This window comes from Ammospiza nelsoni, chromosome 3 (genome assembly GCF_027579445.1).
Source record: "Ammospiza nelsoni isolate bAmmNel1 chromosome 3, bAmmNel1.pri, whole genome shotgun sequence".
NCBI lineage: Eukaryota > Metazoa > Chordata > Aves > Passeriformes > Passerellidae > Ammospiza > Ammospiza nelsoni.
The window spans coordinates 72,071,509-72,084,922 of NC_080635.1; the positions used below are offsets into that span (position 1 = coordinate 72,071,509).

The 13,414-nt window shown below is 43.1% G+C and overlaps 1 protein-coding gene across 1 annotated transcript in view; it reads right to left on the reverse strand.

The window, feature by feature from the left end:
• The window catches only part of MFSD2B (MFSD2 lysolipid transporter B, sphingolipid), a 38,809-nt gene extending 26,274 nt beyond the window's left edge, over positions 1 to 12,535 (reverse strand). The window contains exons 1-3 of the mRNA XM_059468977.1: positions 12,408 to 12,535; positions 6,963 to 7,079; positions 2,747 to 2,871 (exon numbers count right to left, since the gene is read on the reverse strand). Coding sequence (XP_059324960.1) covers positions 2,747 to 2,871; positions 6,963 to 7,079; positions 12,408 to 12,449 — 284 coding nt within the window. The 5' untranslated portion in view covers positions 12,450 to 12,535. The remainder of the gene's footprint in view (positions 1 to 2,746; positions 2,872 to 6,962; positions 7,080 to 12,407) is intronic.
• Positions 12,536 to 13,414: the final 879 nt, after the last annotated feature.

The following is a 13,414-nucleotide window of genomic DNA, read 5'->3' on the forward strand; positions in this document are numbered from 1 at the left end:
TTAAAAAGAAAAACCACAGAAACTTATACTCCAGACATTGCCATTAACCAGCAATTAATGACATTAGTCTAAAACCTATTTCAGGCAAATAGCATTTGTTAAACTCCATGATACAGAACTGGTCAGATGCTATTATTTCCTAAAAGTCTGAGCTGCAGCATCAGGCCTGTCCTGTATTCTTGTAAATCAGGCACTGAACAATGTATTTAGATGACCAAGATCCTGACAAAAAATTTCCAAACACATAAAAGAGAAAACAGATTAATCCCTTCACAACAGCACTACGGACATTGGGGGTCAGCTGATTATTTTGCAATCGTGAACTGAAAACCTGGAATACAAAAGAGTAATGTGGGTAAATAGTTTAGTAAAACAATGGCTTTCCCACACTGCTCTTTGGGATGGACAGCATCACTGAGAGCTGAACATTTACCAGGAAAGTGCCAGGTTCTGGTATTCTCTGCCCCTCTGGTCCCCAGCCCACAGTTCACCCACAACAATGGAAAATATAAACAAGGGTAAAATCCTAACACATCTCAGGGAATCTACCTTCCACTCCAAAAGCATGAGCTCTTCCAGATGGTGTCCAGGCAGTCATCACACTAAATATCTTCACAGTCACTTTTTCATGCAACTTTTTGGCAACAACCCTCTTGGTATTGTTCTCCTCTTTCCCACATTTTCCTTTCCTCTCTAATGCCAGGGAATTTTCAAAGCCTTGCTGGAGTTGCTGAATATCTGATTGTCAGCTATTATCTCTTTTGACAAAATGTTAGACCAGTATTTCAAGACAATGTCTGCTTCTGCCTTTTAAAGCCATTAAATAAGTGGTTGATGACTTTGTGTTATATTGAGGACAGTATTAAGCAATAGTTAAACATTCACCTCCCTTACTAAGGTTCTTGCTTTGCTGACAAGCTTTTCTGACTGAAAAAAATCCATTGCTTCATTCTAGATTGTTAAGAAGTCAGAAAAAAATCAAAATGCTAAAGTGTTTTTAAGCTAGGGGAAGACACATTTTTTGCTTTGTAAAAAAAAAAAAAGGCCTGACTCTCAAAGTCTAGGAACAGAATTGCCATGAAAATATTAGTGTTACCAAAAAAATTCCAGAGAAAATCCTCCTGTAAAGAGCATCTGTTTGATGAAAGGTGGGGTTAGATAAGCACTTTTCCTGTAAGAAGTGCAAGATGTGCTGGAGCTGGTTTACAGTCAAAAGGGCTGATAATTTCATGCTGGTGCTAGGACAGGAATCATTCTAACATCAATGCAACACTAACAATAAACACATGCACTTGCTGTGTTTTCAGAGAACTTTAAAAAAAGGGGGAAAAGCATCAGAATATTTCTAATGGCATTTGTATTAAAATTTCATTGTTTTCCTTTTGGATAGATTTTTTTACTTGGTTAATTCAGTGGTCATTAAAAACCATACCACTTATCTGGCCTCCAACCAAATCCTGAAAAGAGAAACAGCAGTAAACTCCTCTTTTCCCATGAGTCTTGACAAAAAGCTTAACTTCAATCTGAAGACCCTGTTTACTGGGCCAAGAGCAGCTGATAGCCTTTTTCCAATCAGTACTTGCCTTCTCTATTTTGTCAGATATAAGCTGCCCATGGACAAGTTTCTGTAGCCATAAAACTGTATAACATCAAGAGAACCAGCTAAAAACTGTGCTCATTTTCCCCTGAAATTTCAACTTCCTTGCTCAGGACACATTTACTCTTAGATTTTTGTTGTAAATCAAGTTTGTGGGTTATATCAATTAAAATTTTACAATTAATTTAAAATACATCCATATAATGTATGAGAAAAAATGATGAAAGGCTCCCTATTTCACAAACTCATCAATCTCCCCTTGGCTTCCAAAATACTAAAATCCAACAAACACATGCCCTGTGGCATAGGTGAGTTCCTCTAGCATGGCTCAATCTTTTCCAATTTTTCTTGCTTCACACCTGTCAATCTCATTCCTATATGACCAACATTCATTGCTCCAACCTCTCCTTGGAGCACATGGAGAGCACGTGCCCATGGGTAAGATGTCACAGTGAAACATCACACACTTCCTTCACAAAAAACCAAAACCTTGCAGCATCTCATGACTAGTGAGAGTCCTACATGACTCACTGTAAGAGTCATGGTGGTTTTTTAATGAACTTTTTTGACTATGGGGTGTAAGAGAAGCAGGACTCTGATAAGTGGTAAGAACCCCACACAGCGCCATGGCAGCACTGGCTGCTGGGCCCTTTGGTGCCATGGTTTCACATCTGTTCCACACCCATGCACACATCTGTTCCACAGCTGTGCATGCATCCTTCCCTGAACTGAAAGGCCTGGGCAGGAGCTCCTGGAAGGTTGATTGTGACATGTGAAGGCACTCTAGGACATAAGTAGAAATAAGTTCCAACTTACTGGAACTTATGGAAGTGAAAGATTGAAGTCAAACTAAACAAATCTAGACAAAGATTAAAATTCAACCACAGATTTAAGAAAGTTTTAGAACTCAGCTTCCAGTTTTGCTAAAAAGAGTCTCTTGGCTTCATTTATTTGCATCTCCAGTGATAAAAAATCTCTTCTGTGATTTCATGTGTGAACAAGTTAAAGACAATATGGCAATTTTTTAGTTTTTATTTTATATATGTGGAATGAATACAATCCATGAGTCTAATTCAGTGGGGGGGATATATGATCACAACACTCAATATTCACATATATATGTAAATATATGTACACACTTATACTTACCAAGGCATGAGCCGGCCAATTTTTGTCCATCTACTTTTGCTAATAAAAAAGCCAGCGACAGGATCAGTAACTGCACCTGAGGCTTTGCCAATGAACAGCACCAAAGAGGCATGAAATGGAGTAATCTGAAAGTAGACAGAATACAGTAAACAAGAGCCATTGTTTCACAATACAATGAAACAGCATAAAGCAACTTTCCAGAAAAAAACACCTCAGTGTTTTAAAGAATAATGATCATTTACAAAACACGTCTGCTGCTGTCATAGAAATTCCTATTGGTTACCCATAGCAAACAAATGAGACATTGAGATTGGTGTTGTGAATTAAAGGATCACAAGGGAAAAATGCAAGGAAGGAAACATCCAGAATGTGTTTGGGATGAGGAAAATGAATCAGTCAAATAGCAAAGTTCTTGTTTTAGTCATACAATCTGACAGAGTCCCTCTGTAATTACCCTCTTGCTTTCCCCCCACCACATCTCCATCTCCCCATATCGTTATCTTGACGTGATCTAAAAAAAATGGTAGAGAGGGCTGTTTACATGCAGCAATGTTTTTTCCTCTCCTGAGATCACAAGGCTGCCAACTGGTGGCATGGGGCTGAGGAAGAGGTTGTTGCACAACAGACTTTATCCACCTGGGACTGAGCAGTGACAAGTGAATTGCGTAAGGCACATCTGCTCAAGTCAAAGTTGCCAGCACATGTCCATTGCATCTCACTTCAAAAATGTTCATGGATTACATAAAAATAAAATGGCCAAGTAGAAAAACCTCTGAAATTAACCCAAGTGGACCATACTTTTGTGCTTCTGTAGAAATACAGTTTATCCCAGGCAAGGCAGTTATTCTTTCACATGTATCTGTACAGAGCTTAGGAATTCCCATCACACAATGGTTAAAACAGGTGGGTTCTCTTCCCAGTGTTCAGTTCATGTCACTGCAATTACAGTCCTGAAAAAAAATCACTGAAATCTATATAAATGTGAATGTTCCTCACATCAATTATTGAGAGAAGCTCCTGAAAGAGTCTCTGTGGCTTAAACGGCAAGAGCAGACAAGAGCAGTCCCTTCATCTCTGTGCTTCACCATATCAGTGCTCCAAAGGCCTGGAAAACAGCTGACACAACACCAAGCTTAAGCAGGTGTCCCCTGCTTTCCTTCAAAGGATTATGTCTCCCAGGCAGCAGCACCAGGAATGCAGCTGGTGCAGGCGCCCTGCCTGCAGAATTTGCTGTAGGTGCTCTCTCAGAGGTGAAAGAAGGAAGCAGTGATCTCTGAATGTCCTGGATGACCAGCACAAAAGGCAGGTGCTACAGATTTCCAGCATCACACCCCTTACATTTTAACCCAAATTAGGTGAAATTGCAGTGGCAGCCAATGTTCCTGTCACCACCAGCTCCAAGACACACAGTCCACCCCAGAGAGTCTGTTAACAGGGAAGGACTGGGAATGGCAGTGTCCAGCAGATAACAACAGTGGCTCTCCATTCCACTGCTGCGTGGTGGGATGGAGCTGGGATGAGCACAGGACTGTGTCCCACCTTCTTGCTGATCCACCCGAGCTGGCCTGTGCCCTCCCTCAGCCACCAAAGGTGGCGAGCAGCCCACCAGCCCTGAGAAAAACTCACTGTGGGGGCTGCACCAGGACTGCCCACAGGCCACTACTGCTTCTCAAGAGACAGGGCAGCCAAAATAAGCACAAAACAGCAGTCAGAAAGATACAGGCGTTGAAGTACTGCAGTTATGAGGGGAACAAGAAGAAAAACTACAAATTAGGTGAGTTCCAGATTTGTATTTTGTTCGGACATTTTGTGAAAGAAAGCTTTCAGGAAAAAGCAAAACCTCTTTCATGTTAGGAGTGGAATCTGTGTGGTCACCCTGTCTTCATCATTGGGATGGGCTTATACATCCCTTGGCTGCATTTTCTTATCTCCTAAATCTAGACAGTGTCTGTCAGCAGCAATGCCAGAAACTTCTCAGTGTTAATAAAATACAAGCTAAAATATGCTAAATTCACCCATCTCAAAAGGAATAAAGACCAGAATCCTTTAATCAGAGAATTCTGGTGTCCTCTAGCAATTTGTCTCAAGGATCCCATGTGGTTTGGAGTTCCATTTATGTCTGTAGTCTACACAGGTAACTTAGGTGGAACAAAGAATTTAAATTGAAAAACTGGAAGTTACAGAAAATTAATAGAAAATAAAATTTTCTTAGGAAAGATCCAGATTATGCATGAAAGATTACACTTTGTGACTTTTACATTCTCTCAAGTAGCTAAAACAATTCTGCTCTCTAAATGGGCAAGAAATAAATCCAGGTAGTGACTATATTATTACATTCTTTCCCCTGAAAATGCATGGGAAAGAACACAGGATTTCAGACCTATTTATCAGAAATTGAAATAAATCCTGTCCCTGCAGGACTACTTTAAAGAACAAATTAAACCACCAGGGAACAAATAATTAAGCTCCTTAATGAAAGTGTAAGTATATCACCACCAACATTAAGCAAAATTATTTGGTTTCAGTAGAAGCTTGTTAATAAAATAATTATTTTGTTGTCACTTTTTTAGGTAGTGCCCAAAGATGCGTGGATGGGATCCCAGCTTTCTGGACACTGCACACAAACACAGGAAGGATCAGTCTCTTGCTTCCAGAATTTTCAGTCTGTGTGACAAGCAAAGAATGAGGAAATTGCCATACTTCTAAGCACCCTGGGGAAATCGTGTTAGAAGCTTTCTAATTTAGTTCCTGCTTCATCATCTCCAATGGTTTGCACTGCCATCCTTCATGTCAGTGTGCAACAGCTTTAGTTAGAGCTGCTCCACCTCCCTGCTGTACCCCCAAGCTCCTTTTTCCACCTCCAGCTCCTCAGTTTCCACACCATCCACTCAACATCTTGGGCACTGCTGTCCAAAACTGGCTCCTTTTCTATATCATCTACATCTACATCTGCATCTGCATCTGCATCTTCTACATTCTACATCTTTAATCAAAACAATACACTCAAGATGATCTCAGCTGTACAACACAACTTATTGTGTTGAAAATTTTATCAAGTTACAAGTCAGCTTTTAATACCAGATTTTACAAGAAAACTATAAAACCTAACTTTTGGACACCTGCAGTCACAATATCATGTCTTTAGACAGCAAATGGGTAATGATATCTGACCCAGAACATTCTGGTTTTTCCTGCAAATAGGAACAGTCATCAGTGCTGAAGTCCCACATGTAGTTTCACAGCTGTTCACACAGTCCTTGCAATTTGACCTCAGCTCCCTAAAATCCTTTTTTCTATCCTAGTACCTTGTCCTAGTTACCATGCATGCATACAAGAAAAGACAGAACAGTAAAAATTGCTTATGGATTGATTTTCTTTGTGTCTCTGCTGTTCTGAAATCTAGCTGGAGCAGCTGAAAGTCAGATGAATGGGATGACTCCTAATGCTTTGTTTCACCAGGTCTGCTTCTGCAGCAGAGAACAACTGGAAGCAAAGAACCTTCAGGAAGGATAACTCAGCTTTATTTGCCACAAAATAACCTTAGACAAACAAAATAAAAATTGTGTGAAATTATCACAGAATCACTGGGTTGGAAGAGACCTTTAAAATCATAGAGTCCAACCCAGCCCTAACACCTCAACTAAACCATGGCCCCAAGTGCCATATCCAGTCTTTTTTTAAACACATCCAGGGATGTGTTTAAAGAGCTCTGACACCTCCCCAGGCAGACCATTCCAGAACTTTATCACTCTTTCCATAAAAACCTTTTTCCTAATATCCAACCTATATTTCCCTTGGCACAGCTTAAGACTGTGGTGGCTACTGGTTGCAACTGGAGTGATTTTTAACCTAAACCAATTGAACAAAACTTCAGCATGGTGCTGTTAACGTTTTCAGATGTCTCCTATTTGACACACTTTGACTCCTGACACTGAATTTTCAGAACTGATTTTCCTTGTGTCTGCAAGTGTGTGAACTCTACAGCACCCATACTAAAAATGAACAACAGACATCTCAAGACAGAAAGAAAACTAGAGGGAAAAAAATTAATTCTGGACAAGTTAATGCAGTTTCCAGGATGCTGAACAGATAGAGGCAATGACAATGAGACAATTTAAAATATTTATTAACTAATTCCTCTTTTATCATTCCAGGGACATGGCTGATAATATCAGAGTGAAGTCTACAGTCTGCAAATGTTTCTTGTGCTACTTACATGGGCTATGTCTAGCAGGTAGATCTGCAGGAAGAAGGAAGCAGCACTCCCTGCCACTTGGTTTGGGGCCCCTCCTATGGCATAGCAGATCTTGCTGCACATCGAGAGCCTGTGGCCCTGTGTGAGAGGAAGCAGAACAAGCCATGAGTAAACCAAGGTGCACAAGTCAAAAGCTACACAAGTGATAAGGTTAAAGTCTATAGTTAACACCATTTTGATGTATTTGCTTCACAGCTATTCCACTAATAAATCTGTATGCCCTCAACCCCTATCATCAACAAGCATTTGGGTGCTTGTTACTTTGATTTTTAATGGATTTGTTCTCTAATTCAGCCCCTGAAAACAGATTACAGTGTTCCTAAAATTGAGTTGTGATGACCCTCAGGCTTACCTGTCTTCCTCTCACAAGTTATTAAAAGGAAACAAGCAAGAAGCAGCAGAGAAGTGCTATACTATTGTTTACTATTATTTGAGCTTAGTTTTGTCTTTGAATGCTTAATTCATATTTTAAAGGTTGAAAACTTGTACCTTAAAAAAATATTTCTTTTATTAACCTTTCAGATAATAATTGATAAATACACTCATACCACAGTAATTATACATCATTCACAGAAAGTTCCACAGACCTAACAGATCCCAAACATTTGTGTTTTGTTTCTTCCTTTGTCACAAAATGCTGGTGTGACACTGGCAAAATCACTTGACTTTGCATATCTTCCTTTTGACTTGACTTTTCTATATCTTTGTGAAAATTGGCATCATATGGTAAGTAATTTTGGGCCCAAGATTTTTTTAGAAAATCACTCCATGTGTATTTACAACATTCTGCAAAACTGTGCTCTCTCATTTGTCATTTGATGTTTGAAAAGTACCATAAGCATGCAAGAATATTCTCAAATACAACAGGCAAATAAAATAAATGTTGAAAATAAGGGTACACACCAGTAATTAAAATACAAAAATTTCTACAGTTTCTAATAGAGATTCTAATGAAGAACATAGGGTTTTTTCCCAACTGTAGAAGTCCGGGATACTGGAAAGCCCTTTAAAAAACGTAAGATTTAATTTTATGCCATAAAATTCAAAATTAGGAAAGAAAATGACTCTTTGTGAATCTGTATTCCTTTCAGAGGGACAACACATCAAATCAAATTTTTAACTTTGAGGCTTTCAGTCTCTCTTTAAAATTCGCTGCCAACAGGAGCCAAGAAACATGAAGAGGAGCAGCAATATTAATCCTGGGTCTGTTTTCTCTCTGAACTGAGTACACAAGCCCTTAATTCTTATGTTAGATTGGGATAAAAATAGAGATATGGAAATGAAATCCACCACAATGATAGTCTGACACATTACCTAATTTCTGAACATTTTTAAATTTAATAACCCATCATCATTACTCTGTAACATTTTTGAAAAGTTGTAGATTTCTAGGCAATGCCTTTCATCATCTAAACATTTCCCTTTGAACTGTTTTATCAGAGTGGGTGTGAACAAACAAGCACAAGTATCAGGACTCCTTCCTTTTTGTGTTTTCCCAGAAAAAGACAGGGTGGGATCCCATTACTACACCCAAGGAAAGTGGACACTGTCAGGGCATGAACTGCAAAATGTTATCACCACAGCAGGCCTCACTTTACACCGCAGTTGGCAATTTTCTTCTTTGCAGGGGAAAAAAAGTGATAAACAGTCACAAGACAGACTTCATAGTAACAATTATTCTATTTAATTTGATAATAGATTGCAAACAAAACAAACAGACTATGTATTTGCTGTCCAAAGTAACTCTTCATTTTCCATACATAAGTACTAATAAATATGAGCTTTCCTAGACTTGTGAGCCCACACAACTTGCTTGACTCATTCCCATGCCCTTGAGCTTTGCTCTAGGGGCTGTGTACTTTAAAACTTTGTCTCACTTTTTTATTTTTTAGGCATTCCCTTTTTTGAGTTTTATTTTTTTTAGTCATTAAATTACTTTAAAAGTTTGGTTCCCTTGATACTTTCCCTCCTGATCTCCAAGCATTGGCAAGATGACCTTCACCTGAAATCGAGATATAAACCACTGCTATGCAAATCCTTATCCTGTGTCCTATTGCAACCTCAAAAACTGAAAAACCTTTTAGATCTGTGGTGCTGCCTTCACACTCACTTTCACTAGTAATTTTCATAGACTCACAGAATGGTTTGAGCTGGAAAGGACTCCTGAAGATCATCCAGTTAAACCCCTCTGCTATAGGCAGGGACACCTTGCTTGCTCTGACCCCATCCAACCTGGCTTTGAACACTTCTAGGGACGGGGCAGCCACAGCTTCTCTGGTCAAGCTGTGCCAGGTCCACAACCCATTCATAGTGAAAAATTCCGTTCTTACATGCTTCTTTTACTTTGAAACCATTGCCCCTTGTCCTTTCAATAGCTAAGGCTGTGGTGAAAGAGAAAAAGCAAATGCCTCTATAGAACATACATGATTCCAAAATGTTTTTAGAAGAATGTGAAGTTCTCATGAAGTAATCTAATTAAGGCTGTGGTACACAAAATGGTCAACCAAAATCTAAACTTACAGGCTGCAGGTGGTACTCCTGTCTTTACAGCAGTTTCATGGTTAGAAAATTGACAATCTTAGTACATATTTTTGAAGTCTCACTGCAATTCCACACACACCCAGAATGCTGCTCAACTACTCCTCTGAACCGTGCTCCCCGATCTCCTTGAAGCAAAGTTAATACTTTGGTCACAGCAGTAGTTAAGTTTTAATTAAATTTTGGTTATGAATGTTATTTTCAGAATAAAACAAGCTGTCAGATGGAAATGGCATACAGAGGTGTCCTGTCTGGTCACCCACAGAAAAAAGGAATCTGCAGTTCATGAGATAGAAATGGCATACAGAAGTGTCCTGTCTGGTCACCCACAGAAACACAGGGAATCTGCAGTTCATGAGCCCCCTGGAAGGTAAGTTACATCCTGATCACTGTTCCATACCTGTTTTCCTTTTATTTTGCCTAATTTTTTTTGGAACTTGTTTGTACATTAAGCTGTAAACACCACAGCAGTTCTGCATGGCAATGACACATACTGTGAAAGGAAATGCCACTGTCACTGCAGATCTGCTGCCTGCTAATTTCATTGAGTGTCCCTGAGCTTCTAGCTGCTGAGAAGCAATCCCTCAGAGTCTACATTCTGGAGTGTCTTTCAAAAAGAATCAGCCCACAGTAGATTTTTGCCTCTCCATGTTGAATTCATATGATGATGACCACATTCTCTGCCTCAGTACCCAATGGAAAGTGGTAAAATGAAGGTAGGACCCTGCACCAGTAAAGCTGACACATTTCTTTCTCTCTAACTTCCTACAATTAAGGGCACACAAAATGCATATGGCAGCTGTCGGCTACAGGATCTACAGCAGATGGCAGCTGTCTGCTCCAGGATCTAGAGCAGCAAGTCCCCGAGCCTTGGTTGGGTTTGCATGATACTGCTCACAGATGCTGACAGCAGCAGGATAACACTGAGCAGGGCAGAGCTCTGGCTATCAGCAGCTCGCAGGGCTTTCCTCCAAGGGCTGGGTGTCCCTGCTGCATTGCTTCCTCAAAAAAACACAAATGCCTGATTCCTGTGAAATCCAGTAAAAGCCTCTTCATCTGTGCAGGTTTGTCAGCAAGCTGAAAGTACTCCACAAATCATTAGAGACAGAAATGCATAGGTCTAATAAGGAATGAAACATAAAAGTACTACCAAAATTTTGTTTTGAGACCCCTGTGGCCTAATTGAACATCAACATCAAATTGCTTCTACAAGCTTTAGTAGAAATGTGAGATGATGGAATGAGAGGAAAGGGGACAGAAGGTCAAAGAAGTTTTTTTGTTCTCAGATTAACTTGAAAATTTCTCACTTATACACACTCCCATCATATCAAATTTAATTGTGTTTCACGGCAAACCAAGAAAGCATAATAGCTGAGAGATTTTATTTTGCTCCTTAAATAGAAAGCTTAAACATTGTTATGGAAAATTAATGCTTCTCCTACACTGTAGTTCCTTTATTTTTAATTCTCTTGTAAGTTAAAACCATACTTGTAAATTTTCCCTTCCCCAACAGAACAGAAATTGAATACAATATTTATAGCAGAATATCTTATTTCTACAGAAAGTGTTGCAGCTCCTTGAAAACAACTCAGCAACTGTGTTACAGGCATAGGGAGCAGCCTCAGAGTTTTGTCCTGAGCTATTCGTTATCAGTGGAGTCCAGAACTGAACCAACAAGTAATTTAAAAGCAGTAAGAACAGAGAGCGAAACCTGTGACTCAAAGATAAATGCTAGTCTAGGTTTAACTGAGAAACAATGAAATGTAGCTAACGAGGAGCAGCTCTGGAGTCAGCTTTTCTCTCAACGTGGAATTAACACTGGTCATGTTTCTGTTCTGTGAGTGACCAAACAGCTGCCTCTTGAAAGCACGAGTGTGGCCCCACGGGTGGCATCCCAGGTCCCTCACAGAAAGCGAGCATCTTGAGGACTGGTTTCAGGTTAGTTAGTGACATCAGCCCGCCCTTGAGTGGAAGAAAACAGGAGCAGGGCTTGTGAGCAGACACCTAGGAAAGGGAGTGTGAGTAAGGTGGGATACAGGGGTGCTTTCTCTGGGTAGTCTTTCAGCTGCTGGCAATGCAGCTCTGCGGAACTCCATGAGACAAAGATGGTGCATCTGTGCAACATCTGCAGACTTATGCCGTGAATTCACCCAGATGCTTTCCAAACACAAAAACTCAAGCCCGAACAGGACATGCCAGGTGTCTGAAGAGCTCCATGGGCTGAATGCCCCCAATATGCTGTGGAAGGCTTCCTCATCCGCTCCGTTTGGAAGCTGCCCCTTCCCAGTTTCACCTGGCGTTCCCTCAAGAGCCATGGAGTGAGGCAGTCCTCGCTCACCCTCACCTGCCTGCCGCTCCTCCCGCGGCGAGCAGCGAGTCTGGGCAGGCAGCGTGGGATCCCCTCGCTCACATCCCAACACACCCCTGAAAATCGGGAGTTTCTGAGGCTCTGGGGGAGCGAACCCACCTGCCTCCCGCATCCCACCTGCCTCTGTCCGGGAGGCAGCCCTGGATGGGACAGAGGTGGGAAGCGAAGGCGCTTTTCCCTGGCACCGCAGCGGTCAGCGAGCGAATCCCGCGCAGGGCATTCCAGGAAAAGCGCCGGGGTCGCGGCGCTGCCCGGCGGGCGCAGGGGCGGCGGGAAGGGTCCAGGAGCTATTCCAGGCCCTGGCTGGGGCCGCGCACGAAGCCCCGCACAGACCCGGGCGGCCTCAGAGCGTCCGGGCTGCCCCGGCCCCGCCGAGTGCCCGCGACCCGCCCGCGATGGAAGCGGAACGCCGGCGTGGCGGGACCCCGCTCTCGCCCAGGGCTGTGTCCGAGGGGCTCCCCAAGCCCCCCGACGGCCGCCCTGCCCCTCGCAGCCCCTACCTCCTGCTCGCCCGCCGGGGTGTCCCTCGCAGCCCCCGCCATGGCACCGCGGACATCCCACCCCGAGCGACACCTGCGCGCCCGGGGCGGGGCGGGGAGCGGGGCCCAGGGACAGCGGGCGGTGTCCTCGCCGCCCTCTCCCAGCGCCTTGAGGGGCGAAGGCGTCGGCGCTGCCCTCACGGCCCGGGACGGGGATCCCCCGCCCCGCCGAGCCCCACAGCCCGCGCCCTCGGTCCCTCCGCGGGGAGAGGAGAGGGGCAGCTCCCGGCCGCCACAGCTCCACGGGCTCAAGGACGGGGGCCGGGGGTGGAGGGGGCCGGGGCTGTTTTCATCCAGCCCCAAAACGCCTCCTGTGCCCCTTGAAAAGATGTGCAGTTTCCCGACGTGCAGGGATGTAGAACCACTCCGGACAGAACGCTGCCATCTCACAGCAGCCGCCCTTGAGCCGGGACACTGTGGGGACAGCGGTTGCTAATTCTGCCCTTAGGGTGGATAGAGATGGCCAGGGGCTGCCCAGGGAGGCGGTGGAGGCACCGGCCCTGGAGCTGTTGAAGGAAAAGACTGGATGTGGCTCTCGGTGCCATGGTCCGGTTGACAAGGAGGTGATCAGCCCGAAGTCGGACGCGATGATCTCAGAGATCTTTTGCAACCTCAACCTCATTGATTCTGTGATTCTGCTGCCCCCGAGCCAACACTCTTATCTAGGATACACCAGTTCACTACCACCCTGCCCCTGGGAAAGTGCTCTTGCATGCATGCCCTGCATCAGAGGAAATACAAATTGCATTTTGAAGTATGAATCCTTTCAACAGTGAGGTAGCCTAAGAGAAGAGGGTTTAACGAAGCCAACAGGACTTGTGACTAGCTTGTCTTGGGGAGACGATGACTTATCAATCTCGACACCCAGAGCTCTTTGGTGCGACTCATTCGAAGGGCTTTGCTCCTGACAGGGTCACCTGGTGGGTACTGGGCAGGCACTGCAAACCATGCCATGAACTACTAACTAA